At 38.2% G+C, this 13,229-nt stretch overlaps 1 protein-coding gene across 1 annotated transcript; it reads left to right on the forward strand.

Annotated features, from left to right (window-relative positions):
• Positions 1 to 2,172: 2,172 nt before the first annotated feature.
• Positions 2,173 to 12,312, forward strand: LOC137881959 (mucin-2-like). Its single transcript, XM_068724190.1, has 26 exons — positions 2,173 to 2,236; positions 2,352 to 2,390; positions 2,482 to 2,752; positions 4,083 to 4,197; positions 4,466 to 4,556; positions 4,637 to 4,749; positions 4,840 to 5,050; positions 5,145 to 5,270; positions 5,897 to 6,014; positions 6,103 to 6,241; positions 6,355 to 6,459; positions 6,593 to 6,662; positions 6,773 to 6,910; positions 7,002 to 7,166; positions 7,249 to 7,343; positions 7,465 to 7,591; positions 7,686 to 7,880; positions 9,875 to 9,975; positions 10,070 to 10,221; positions 10,340 to 10,478; positions 10,576 to 10,683; positions 10,775 to 10,954; positions 11,039 to 11,278; positions 11,385 to 11,541; positions 11,738 to 11,866; positions 12,095 to 12,312. Exons 1-26 carry the CDS (start codon positions 2,173 to 2,175, stop codon positions 12,247 to 12,249), a joined length of 3,543 nt encoding a protein of 1,180 aa, XP_068580291.1. The 3' UTR covers positions 12,250 to 12,312.
• Positions 12,313 to 13,229: the final 917 nt, after the last annotated feature.

A 13,229-nucleotide genomic window follows, 5' to 3' on the forward strand; every position in this document is an offset into this window, starting at 1 on the left:
TGATGTAACACTGAAGTGCATTTGAATGGTGATGCAGTTGCTTAGTTTAGAAAAAAGGTGAACAAACGACATAGTCAACAGTCATTTTAATCAGCAAAGTGATTTGTAGTTTCCTTTTGTTTACTGAATATGCAAAGTACTTGCACATTTTGTATATTTGATTTGCGGGTTTTCTTCAAAAGCAAATGTCAGGAATATATTTTTTACATTGAAAGAATGCAATGTCACTTTGTTATTGATTGTTTGGCAGTTGGTCAATTGAACACATTAGTTATCAAAGGGGTCACTGCTCCATCCAAAGGGGGACAATAAACAATACAGTGAAAGCTCAGTGACTGTAACAATATCATATTTGAAAAATACAAGAATTGATATTAGGAAATTATACATTTTAAGAAGTTATAGATGGTGGCTTAACTTCTCTCCAGAAATAGGAAGATATTTTGGTCTCATTCTCTAAATTCAGGTTCTCCAGTAAGTGTGCAGGTGCATTTTGTTAAATATTGCTGTGTTAAAGATATTTTAAGGCTTACAGAAGTCTTTGATGTCTGCCATGTGACAGGGTGCATGTTGATAAACTGGTCTGATTGACACTTCATAGTTTGCTTCAAGTTATGACGGCCTCTGAGCAGTGTTGATTAAAGAGGTTAGCCATGTTTACCTCTAAGTCGTGAGTTTATCTAATGTATAAATGCAAATATTGTTATTATATTTTCATTTATACAGGGTGTGATACTGTAACTGTAATATTATATCTTACATTCTGTATGAAGCCACGGTGTAATACAATCCAGAAAGGAGAGTAACAAAACTAAATTGATAACATTTCAGCAGAAGGTTGCTTGTTGTTTGAATCTTTTAATGATTGCATGTTACTCTAACTGAAAAAGTTTTCACACTGCATGTTTCTCTGTTTCACTAGATGATTGAGCCAGGTTATGGCATAACATCGAACAGATACATACTGGTGTGTGTAGCATGATTTCCTCTGTACCTGACCATGGTGCCAGTGAAAAGACTGCAGACATGCAACAGCTGATGGAAGAAGGTAGGCCCCACTGATGATGGCCTCTACTCTCACCACAAAACCATCCCCTCCTCCAGATGTGAAGAGTAACTGATCTTGAAGAACTCCTTTATTATTAGTCATTAATTCACACAGCATCCCTTTTCTGAAGCTGTAATTCCTGATTGAATTTCATGCAGAATGTCAAATTCACTGAGACTGATCACCACATTTTAGGCATTTGTAATTTCATGAAGCAGCCATACCCACAATCTGATAATATGAATGTTAATAATTTGCAATGACCCTGGTTTCAGTTTGTTTACTAACTAAACCAAAATGCTTAAGGGATAAGGGCTTTCATTCATTTTACATCAAGATCTCAATGAAAAAGTTGCTTGCTATGAATAGCATGGCACCCTCACTTCTTAATCTTAAAAAAATAAATATTGCTCCCATCAACCCACAACTCAGAAATGAATAAGTTTATGTTTGCTATTCTATAAGCACAACAAAGGGCCACATGGAATTTGGGAAAAGGAACATGCTTGACTGTCAGCACTCATTTCAAAGGTCTGTGTCTAAGTCTTTGCCAAATGGCCAAAGTATAAGCAAGTAAGTTCTGAATTTACTCAACAGACACAAGGGTTCAACCCACAGCTTAAAATGCTATGCATCAGTGAGAAAAGTACACGATTCTTGTTTAAGTGGGCAGAAATGAATAAATAAACTAATCTTTCCCTCTCACGAAACAGGACATGGATAAAAAGTATACATAATTAAAGCATACAGTGCAGTGTATCACCAACTGAAACTATATGGCATACTATATGGTTGACTTTAAAAGATTATTCTTACCTACAGAATGTATGTTAATGTTTATTAAAGATCAACACAAATAGAGCTATGGAGATTGAGAGTGAGAGTGATAGGATGCATTATGAAACCGATATACTGTATGAGGATGAAATGTTGTCATAATCAACCTCTTCATGGGTGTGATCTTAATTAATGGAGACAAAAAACACAATGGTTGACACCCAAAACCCCTCCTTAACTACAAACACCTTCTGAAATATATAACATGACATTGGTAGTGCGGCACCAGTTAGCTCAACCATCCCTGTCAGAACAGGGACTACTCAAGGATCATGAGAACAGCCAGGATGCCACTTGAATGGGTAATACCATGGCTCACCCTCTACCTTGGACTATCAGCAGCCAGCATTGGTATGTACAGTCAATGGCAAACAAAGAGAGCTGCATATATCAAATCCAACCTTATTGCGTTAACTGGATAATACTTGTGTCTGATATTATTGATAATGTGTCTTTCTTTTTTCAGTCACGGTTCAGACGGTTACCAAAATTCCTGTAATTAGAGGTATTTTTTATTTTTTTCAAAGATGAAGGATAAAATACCTAAAAGTCATATACAGTTTGAACTACAGTGTAATGGATGTTTTTTTTCCTCCTTAATCAAGGAGTGAGAGCCGCTCACAATGAACAGATCTGCAGTACATGGGGAAACTATCACTTTAAGACTTTTGATGGAGATTTCTTCCAGCTTCCCTCTACTTGCAACTACATCCTTGCATCCCAGTGTAAAGGAAGCTATGAAAGTTTCAATATTCAGTTCCAACGGCAGGAGATAAATGGGACCAGCACAATTGAAAAGGTCACTATGAAACTGGACGGGGCCGTTGTGGAATTAGACAAGACTTCAATCAAAGTCAATGACGAGCTGTGAGTCTGTTTTTGCTTTTTTATTTTTATTTTTATTTTTATTTATGACGATTTGTCACATTATAAGAACAGTGAGCAAAAAGCAAATAAGAAACAAAAAAGCAAACAAATATGAGGTAATGGGATGATCAGTAAATCAAGGCAAAGTTGCCAAATCTAAAATAAAATGTAGCACATGGTACCTCAAATAATTATGAAAGATCTGTCTCATTAGCTAAATAAGCACACCACCGTTGTTCTCCCAATTGTTTTTTGAGTCGAATGGAGTAGGTCAACTGTTATAGAAGATGTAGGTGTTTAATAACATTTACAAAAAGCCAGTATTTTGTCATGGCATTTTTACTTGCTGCCAGCAAGACCTTTAGGAGTTAGGTATCATCTTTTTTTAGCCCATCAGGGATATGTTCAAGAAAAAGGGGTGTTAATGTCAAACTGATACTAAAACCCAGGGTTTTTGAGATGATTGTTGCTACATCCTTCCAGAAAGTCTGATTAGTGGGACAAGACCACAAAACGTGAGCGTGATCAACCGTGATTTCTCTATATTCCTTCCAGCAGCATATCTGAGTGCCAGTTTATTTGGACTTCTGTTTGGAAGTGATATAAAATTGAATAAAGTTTTTCCATCAGAACTATTCCCAAGTTTTGGAATTGGAGGAGGACAACAGTGTTTTCCAGGCAGTCCACATGTCTTTGGTCATTTCAATGTCCAGCTCTTTTTCCCATCATTGTTTCACATAATCTGTAGAGTCCTTTTTCAGTGCATGGATGAATATATGAATAACATTTGGGGACTCTCTTGGACTAGAACTGTCTACTCTTTTACAAAAATGATCACAAACCTGTAAATACCTGTAAAAGTCCTGCCCTCTCAACCCAAATGTCAATCAAAGATGACCAAAACTATAAGGAAACCTTTTTATTAACAATCTTGCATGGAAGTGGTACCAGAATAGACCGATAGTCGGTGTCTATTATCTTGCATTGATGAAGTAAAATCGGGGTCATATACCGGCCATCTAGGTAATTTAATCTCTTTTTGGAGTTGGAAACATTTCACCACTTCCACCCATACTTTCAGTGAAACCCATTGACTCACCATCTGCAATGTTTCCTTCTCCTTACCAACACATGTATCCATTAAATATAACTCCATAGTCTTCCATTTGGCTACACAAGATGGGTTACACCCAGAGGTCTGAATTCTGTCGTATTGCTTGGGCCAGAGGTTTAATAATTGAGTCGGTGTTGATAATGTGACATTTTATTACCAGCTGATGATCTGGTTCCAGTGATGGTTAGTGTCTTATCCTCCTCCCTCTCCCTATAGTACCACTATACCATACAGCCAAGTTGGCATTTCGATTGAAAGAGTTGTGTCCTACGTGAAAATCGAGGCAAAGCTGGGTTTGGTCATCATGTGGAATGAAAAAGACTCCCTCTGGGTATGTGTATTCATTATGTCCTCATACATTGCTTGTATGTATAAATAATATCTCAATATTGCTTTTGTATTATTATTCTTGATAACTTACACTTATTTAGTTTTACTGCTGTTTGGGATATTAGAGAATTGACTATGAGGGCATAAAGATTAATCCATGTTAAATCAAAGGAAAGCAATTTTGAAATAAAGTGCATAATATTAACAGTAGTTACGAGATTTCTTAATTACCTTACTTATTTCAACTCAAATTCTCACCTGGTTTTAAGGTTGAGCTGGATGCAAAATTCAAGAATCAGACCTGTGGCCTGTGTGGTGACTACAATGGAGTCCAGGCTTACGACGAGTTCATCGATACAGGTGAATGCTTAATAATAAAGGCAAAAGAATCTGTGCTTAAAATCAGTCTTCAGATTTGCTAAAACCTCTCTTTCCTCTAGAAACAGGGGAGTCTGTACCTATTGAATATTATGGGGAGCTTTGGATAGTCAATGGTCCTACTGAAGAGTGTGAAAGCCTCTCCTCTCCCGTCACACAGACCTGTGAAAATCAAGTATGTAAAAATGGATCTGCCTTTCACATAATTCTATACATAACAATAGTCAAGGTACATTTTGAATACATCATATACTTTGCCCCGCAGAAAGAATTCTGTACAAACCTGCTGACAGGACCTGCATTCCTCAGCTGTCAAAATCTGATTGATACTGACTCCTTCATCGAAGCCTGTGTGAAGGACCTGTGCCACTGTAACAGTAGCGCCTCATGCTTGTGTTCAACCACATCAGAGTATTCTCGTCAGTGCGCTCATGCAGGCGGGGAACCACAGCAATGGAAGACAGCACAACTGTGTGGTAAGAACAATAATGGTTGAGCTTAGACGTTTTCTTTTCTGTAGTTGAATCAGAATCTCTGTTTCTAAATGTTACTTTTTGGTGTGTTGAATAGCAAAAACATGCCCTTTCAACATGGAGTTCAAAGAATGTGGCAGTCCCTGTACTGACACCTGCAGCAACCCCCAGAGAAGCCACGTGTGTGAGGATCACTGCTTAGATGGATGCTTTTGTCCAGCTGGTAAGTTTCCTGATATTAAAACCAGCTCAGATGATGTTTGTAGTCCAGTAGATATCAGAGGGTTTATTTACGTTCACACATGATTAATCCATGCTCTCTAATTACTTAATTTGTGCTCTTGACTTTTGCAGTTAGTGTGCAAAGTGAGTAATTCATGCTATTAAATTACCATCAAGTTGTTATAATAACAGAATCGAAAGGACCTGTGTGTAGGTATTTAGTTGCCTACAAATACTGAATCAATATAGTGAGTTTATCACATTCATTACAGTTGTCCTTGTCCTCTCAACACTTCTTTGTACAGTTGAGATGCTACATTGTACATAACTTTGGCTGCAATCAGTTAGGTGCACTTATACAACTGTGTAGCGCAAATTAATAGAGCAAGTTGCAGGCCATGGACAATGAAATGTAAATGAGGTGCTTGCATTTAATGCAGTTTTGTGTTGATCTTGGATGCAGATAAACAATGTTGTTATCTTTTACATCCCTTAAAAATATGTTAAAAAGGCAAAAATAGAGTTTATGTTGTTAATGCATATGCACAAATTATGAATGGGGTTTGCATTATGTACAACAGTTTACTTTACAGACTAGACTAATCATGCCATTATGTTTCTCCAAAGGGACTGTCTTTGATGACATTACACAAAGGGGGTGTGTTGCTGCTGACACATGCTCCTGCTTACACAAAGGCAAGCCATACAAAGCAGGGGAATCATACTCAAGGACATGTCAAAAGTGGTAATTACTCACTATTTTCAATATAATGTTCATAACATGTGCATTTAAGGTGATCTGTACAATTGGACTGACTGAACTCTGTTGACAGCACCTGTACCCAGGCTCAGTGGCGCTGTGAGAATATAGACTGTCCTGGTATCTGCTCCGTGCTGGGTGGCCGCCACATCTCCACCTATGATGACAAAATGTATTCTTTCCATGGAGAGTGCTCTTATATTCTCTCCAAGGTGAGGCATTTCAAATTAAATGAATTCATCCTTTAATCCACATACAAAGTTACAATGTTTGTTAATAAGCAAACTGTTTGTAATTAAGTGCATTTTTATCTTCTGGACTTTAGGAAACGAATGGGACTTTCAGCGTACTTGGTGACCTGGCCAAATGTAAAAGCTCAGATAAGTCGACTTGTCTGACTGCAGTCACCCTACTACTGCCTAAATCCATGGTAAATTAACAGTATATTATGGTTCTCTCTTAATAAAAATAACTTTTTAGGATTTTCTCTATTTCACATCTGCTGGAAAGGTTTAAGTTTACCCTAAGGTTTTTTGACATATTGTCCTTTTTTCCCACTGCAGAAGGTTGTAGTTGAAGCTAATGGACATGTTTCTTATAACAAACTGAACACTCCACTGCCTCTTATCACAGGTAAGTGGTTGGTTCTTTTTAGTGCTCATTCGCCAATGATATCGCAACATTTAATTGAGTTTGCTCAAATTAAGTCTCTTTATTCAATGTGAAAATATTTTCCCTTTCAGATGATCTAACAGTTTTCAGCCCATCGACATTCTTCATTGTAATCCACACAAACTATGGGCTTCTTCTCGAGATTCAGCTTTCCCCCATTATGCAGGTCTACATCAAAGCCAGTGTTTCCAATAAGGGAAAACTCAGGGGTATGTTTCACTTCTTTTGATTATAGTGTAAATGATCCACCTTTTGCAATAAGTATTGTAGAAAGTATTAAGTACCATTACCTTTATCCAGGTCTTTGCGGAGATTTTAATGATGTAGAAGCTGATGACTTTAAGACCACAAATGGACTGACTGAGGGAACGGCTGGGACATTTGTCAACACATGGAAGAGCAAAACATCGTGCTCCGATGTGACAAACATACTTGGGGACCCCTGCATTTTGAACATAAACAAAGGTAGGTCACAGTCATCGTACTTCATATCTTGATATCATTGTTTTAACATTTTACCAATAGACATGTTTATTTGCCTTTGTAGAGAAATATGCCAAACACTGGTGCGCCTTGCTGTCAGACCCAAAAGCGATTTTTGCAAAGTGCCATTCTGTAATAAATCCAGAAGACTATGAAGCTGTAAGCAGTGATTTCTTTTTGTATGCAGTATAATGTATGTGTGCATGTATGTGTTATTTTACCTATTTAACAATTTAACATTTCTCCTATTAATTGAGCTTGTTTCTGCTTCTCTCTGCAGTCTTGTACTTATGACACCTGTGCCTGTGATAACAGTGAGGAGTGCATGTGTGCTGCTATATCCTCTTATGTCCATGCATGTGCTGCTGAAGGTGTCTTATTGAATGGATGGAGGAACACTGTATGCCGTAAGTTAAACCTAAATTATCAAATGTGAAATAAATGAAGTTCATATTCATTGATAATATTTAAACACTAAGTGAACCTGTTTCCTTTCAAAAGAGAAATACATGACTGGCTGCCCTTCTACTTTTGTGTATGGCTACCAAATGACAAGCTGTGGTCGCACCTGCCGCTCTCTTAGTCAGTCAGACCCAACATGTGAGGTTGGCTTTACCCAGCTTGATGGCTGCGGCTGTGCTGAAGGAACTTACCTCAATGAGAATGGACAGTGTGTGTCAGCCTCACACTGCTCCTGTGAAATAGGAGGCCAGCTGATACGCCCCAGGCATTTCATTAAAGTCCATGCACAAACTTGGTGAGTTTTTCAATATTTCAAGTAAAATGAAAGCAGAACAATAGTTTTTAATGATTACTATTGCATTATTTTAGACTTTTATTTGTCAGCTGACAAAAGCAAAAAGAGAGAGATTACATTACAGTCATTTAGCAGACACTTTTATCCAAAGCTACTTACAATTCAGATTCTATCACATAGGCAAGTGTACGGGAGCAATTTTGGGGTTAAGTGTCTTGCTCAAGGACACGCGACATGCGACTAGCGGAGCCCGAGCTGGGGATCAAACCTCCGATCCTCTGATTGAAGGCCTATCCTGCTCTCCACTTAACCACAGTTGCCCAGATGAGAAGAGAGAGAGATGGGTTATGACATGCATCAAAGGTCCCCAGCAGGAGGAGAACAGGGAATATTGCGGGTCATTGTCAGTGCCATCAGGGCTCCCCTATATAAAGGTGGTTAACCTCACCTCGCAGGAGGCCGCGGACCTCTCGCTCTATTGTTGTTGTTTGAGCAACGAAGTCACGCCAAGAAAAATCAGCTGGATCCGGCTTACAATGAAAAAGTATTTAATAATTCACAAATGCTAAAAGACAGTTACAAACTGAATTACACTGTCGACAGTAAGGAATCGCGAAACCGAGTTCAAACACTCTCCCCCCCCAACCGGCCGACAAACGCCAGTTTACAGTAAAAGAAGATAGCCAAGAACTGAATAACGTCTCTCCAAACAATGTTTTTATACCCGAAAGTCAGTAGTTTACTTTCAAAAGTCCATTATCAGCTTTGTGATTGGCTGAAATCCGATTGTCTCCTCCTGTCCTCTGACAATGCTCTCCATTGGTCTAAGTGATCCGGATAATGTCTGAATAGTGTCCTCTGGTCCGACCTGTCCTCCTCCTCATAAAACAGCATGTACCCGACCCCCACGCTTCCTTAGGGCTGTCTTCATCAACATCTCTGCTTGATCAATACATCTCCTTCCCCCACTGTTCACACCTCACATTCCTGAAGTCGGCTCACCAAACTCATCTCATTACCATACAGTTGTTTTCGGATCTGAAAAGCCTGTCTCAAAGGTCTCTCTCTTTCCCTCAAAACATTCAGTAACTGTATTTTATAGTTTGATACATAGAATGATTATACTTTTATGATTTAACACTTCTTTAAATAAACATGTTATAACATTATATCCACCACTAGGTGTGCTCATTAAACACACTAACATTGCTTTTTAACTTTAAATTCTTCAAACCTAGAGCATTTCATTTTAAGTGAACAAAATGATCCTGGATTAGTGGGTCTCAAGTTGTGGGTCAACTTTTTCAACTTTTAAAGTGTGATGTTTATCTGGGACAGTGTTATATTTTTTATTTTGAAGTGCCGATTCCCACAAGTGGCTTCCTCTTGTTCATTTGTATTTTCATTTTAAAAGTATGTCACATTGGTTCAGTGGACAGCAAAAAGGTTCTGGGTTTGACCTTCTGGATTATTTCCCAAGTATTACGTGATTGGAATCACTAAACTGCCCACATGAATCTGTTTGCATGTATGATAGACCAGTGATCAGTCAGATGTACACTGCTTTTTGCTTAGTATGTGCTAAAAGTGTCACCAGCTCCCTGCAAACCATCAAGTAAGCCTAACTGTGTATCTGTGTAGAAAATGACTGAAGGAGAATTACAGATCTAAAGGCTACACCAGTTGGGAGACACTGTCCACTGACCACTGTTTTTGCTTTGCAAGAAATTGAGCAAAAACTAGTAAGAATTAACCTTGCGTGTCTTTTTATGTATTTCAGCTCATGCCATAATGGAAAACTACAATGTACAGGAACCCAAATAACTGAATGTAGGTACAAAGCACTCATAGTAATCCTTCTATAACAAAGCACAGTAAGACCAACACCAAGCATACAGTGGTGTCCTTTGTAACACACTATCATTGTCATCAGCATGCACCGAGCCAAAGATTTTTTTCAACTGCTCAAGCGCAAAGCCAGGTGACAAGGGGTCCGAGTGTCAAAAAAGCTGCCAGATACTGGACACAGAATGTGTAAGATTGAGAGACTGGTTCATAACTGTTGTTGAATATTCTATACATGTATATTAAAGCAGCATGTTAAATGATTTGCTGTTTCACTGTATAGGTCAGCACACAGTGTATGTCAGGCTGCGTATGTCCCGCTGACCTGCTGTCTGACGGTAAAGGAGGCTGTATTAAGAAGGAGAACTGTCCCTGCACATATAATGGAGATTCCTATAATTCTGGACAGACTGTCACTGTGGACTGCAATACCTGGTAAGCCCTTTATTCTTCCCATACTAATGTAGGACTGTGTCAGGTCACTGTTGTGTGTGTTATTTATTTTTTTTCGAGGATAACTGACTTGACATCACTTAATCTATTTAAATCATAGCACCTGCAAAAGCAGAAAATGGGAATGCACAGATCGTGATTGTGATGGAACCTGTACCATATATGGAGAAGGGCATTACATCACTTTTGATGAAAAGAAATTCTCCTTTAATGGGGACTGTGGCTACGTCTTCACTCAGGTATTGCACAGACCTATATATACCTATATACAGTATATCACAGACTTTGTGATTTGTCAAAAGTCAGTGTTGTAGTACTGACATCAATATCTTGCAGGATTACTGTGAGGGCGATATGAATGGTACCTTTCGGGTCCTGACTGAGAGCATCCCATGTGGAACAACTGAAAGCATCTGCTCCACTGCTATCAAACTCTACCTAGGGGTACATAACACTATTATATGGATTTAGAATTTTTTTTAATGCTGAAAATAATATTGCAGGGTTACAAATAAACATGTTTTGTTTCTTTCAGAACAATGAAATTGTTCTTTCAGAGGAAAATGTCAGAGTTATCAAACAAAGCAAAGGGCTGGACATACCCTTTAAAGTCCACACTATGGGCATATACCTTGTCATTGAGGCAAAGAATGGACTTGTTCTCATTTGGAATAAGAAGACAACACTCATGATCAAACTCAAGCCCACATTCAAGGTGGGTGAGGAGATATACAGGCGTTCAGCTACATGTTAATAAGGTTGCCATTTAACAAATTAACTAGATCTCATTTCATCCCAGGGAAAAGTATGTGGTCTTTGTGGGAATTACGATGGAAATATCAAAAACGATTTTACCACCAGAAACAAAGAAGTTGTTGTTGAAGCCCTTGACTTTGGAAACAGCTGGAAAGTGTCACCTACCTGCCCTAATGCTAACACACACAAAAATCCCTGCAGTCTGTACTCACACAGGCAAGCATGGGCATTAAAACACTGCAGCATTATCAATAGTATAGTATTTGCTGGTTGCCATTCAAAGGTAAGAAATCTGCCAAATAACAGTCTACTCAATTACTGTCTGTATAATTAGCAATCAGAATATAATCAAGACTCTACTTGCATTTACAATTGTTTCTTTCAAAAAGGTGGATCCACAAAACTATTATGATGCGTGTGTGAAAGACACTTGTTCCTGCAACACAGGAGGAGATTGTGAATGTTTTTGCTCGGCTGTAGCAGCCTACGCAGCAGCCTGTAATGAGGCCGGAGCCTGCGTGAAATGGAGGACTCCCACAATCTGCCGTGAGTGTTTTATTTGTGTTTCTGTAAGGAGATAAACCAAAAAAACAATGTGATTGTAATCACCATCTGTCATTAGTCATTTCAAATATAGAATTTACAAATAAAGTCTGACTTGCACTTTATTATGAAGATTTGATGTATGATTAAGCAATCTTATATTATATCTTTTTAATATTCCTTTCTTTTGTTCCATTAGCTCTGTTCTGTGATTTTTACAACCCTAATGGCGAGTGTGAATGGCACTATGAGCCTTGTGGAAAACCATGCATGAAGACATGCAGGAATCCCTCAGGAGCATGCTACAATCACATTCCAGCACTAGAAGGTAGAAATGACATGAATGTAATAGTGTATGTATTTTTAAGGTTTTTAGTCAAAGAGTTAACCATGTTTGGTGTTTTCTAGTAAGGCCCACTGGTTAAGCACAATTGTGCTTACTGTTAAGGATTTTTCTTTCACCGCACAGAGATTCTCACTTGATTTAGGCTAGACTTCCTGTCTGTACCTTTAGGGTGCTAGTTCTGCAATTTACAATAACATTTCACTTTTTAAGGTTGCTATCCAAATTGCCCGCCTGAACGATCTTATTTGGAAGAAGATACAATGCAGTGTGTGTCTCAGGAAAAATGTGGCTGCTATGATAACGAAGGGAAACATTATAAAGAAGGGACGCTCATGCCTCCTAAGGAAAACTGTCACAACTGGTAGGTCACTTTCCATCTTAATGATTATATTTATATTTATATATAGTATATCTATATATGAGATAAATTAAGGTAATTGTGAAAAAAAACAAAAAAAACAATAACATAAGACATAACGGCACCACTAGCAGTGTAGCGCAGATCACAGTTAAGTGCAGCTTGGTCAGTGCATCAACACGTCTGGCGCACCTTAGGCACACTTTGATACAGAGTGGAATAAGCAAGAATAGTTTATCATACATTCTAGGTGGGTTTGTTAGAGATTGTAACAATCATGGCCAATCACATTTGTTACTTTCATCCCCTTTATACAGAAGACTCTCCCCATCATTTTGGGAATATTTGTCAATTTGGGAACCCTTAAGAAAGTTTCCCTCAGAGGAAAGGTGTTGATGTGTGGGACCTGCAGAGCTTCATATATGCTCCAGCCCCCAAAGACCCTCAAAAGGGATAAAGGGGTATAGCTAATGGATATATGGATGGATCATTTTTTGTTTCTGAATATGTTTAAGATCCTACTGTCTACTTTCTGTGCGTAATACTGCACGATTTTATTCATCATCACAATCAATACAATAACCATCAACAGTTAAAAATGTGTTTGTTGCTAGTTGTATTGTATTTTTTATTTAAGTTTGAGTTGGTTAGATTTCTTTTACATGGACAAATAATTGCTGACAATATGGAAATAATTAGTTGCTTAACCTTCATATTGCAACATAAGAATTATTCTGGCAATGATCCTCTTTTGTTTCTGGGAACACCAACCTAAGGTTAACAATGAACAATCTATATGACATACAGTCACTAAAAAGGCCGTCATTGTAGGCTACCGGGGATGAAAGATGGCGGAAAGAATCAATCTGTAATTTTTGTTCTTTCATCTGGCTGAAAAATGTAGACTAAAAGTGGAAACACAAGCAAAACGTGAAAAAGTTGGGTTTTATATGAATGTACCTTCACCAAATGAAGTGGCCAAGATAT

Source organism: Cebidichthys violaceus, unplaced genomic scaffold (genome assembly GCF_023349555.1).
Source record: "Cebidichthys violaceus isolate CVI_PGR_0920_01 unplaced genomic scaffold, fCebVio1.0.p SCAF_3, whole genome shotgun sequence".
Taxonomy (NCBI): Eukaryota; Metazoa; Chordata; class Actinopteri; order Perciformes; family Stichaeidae; genus Cebidichthys; species Cebidichthys violaceus.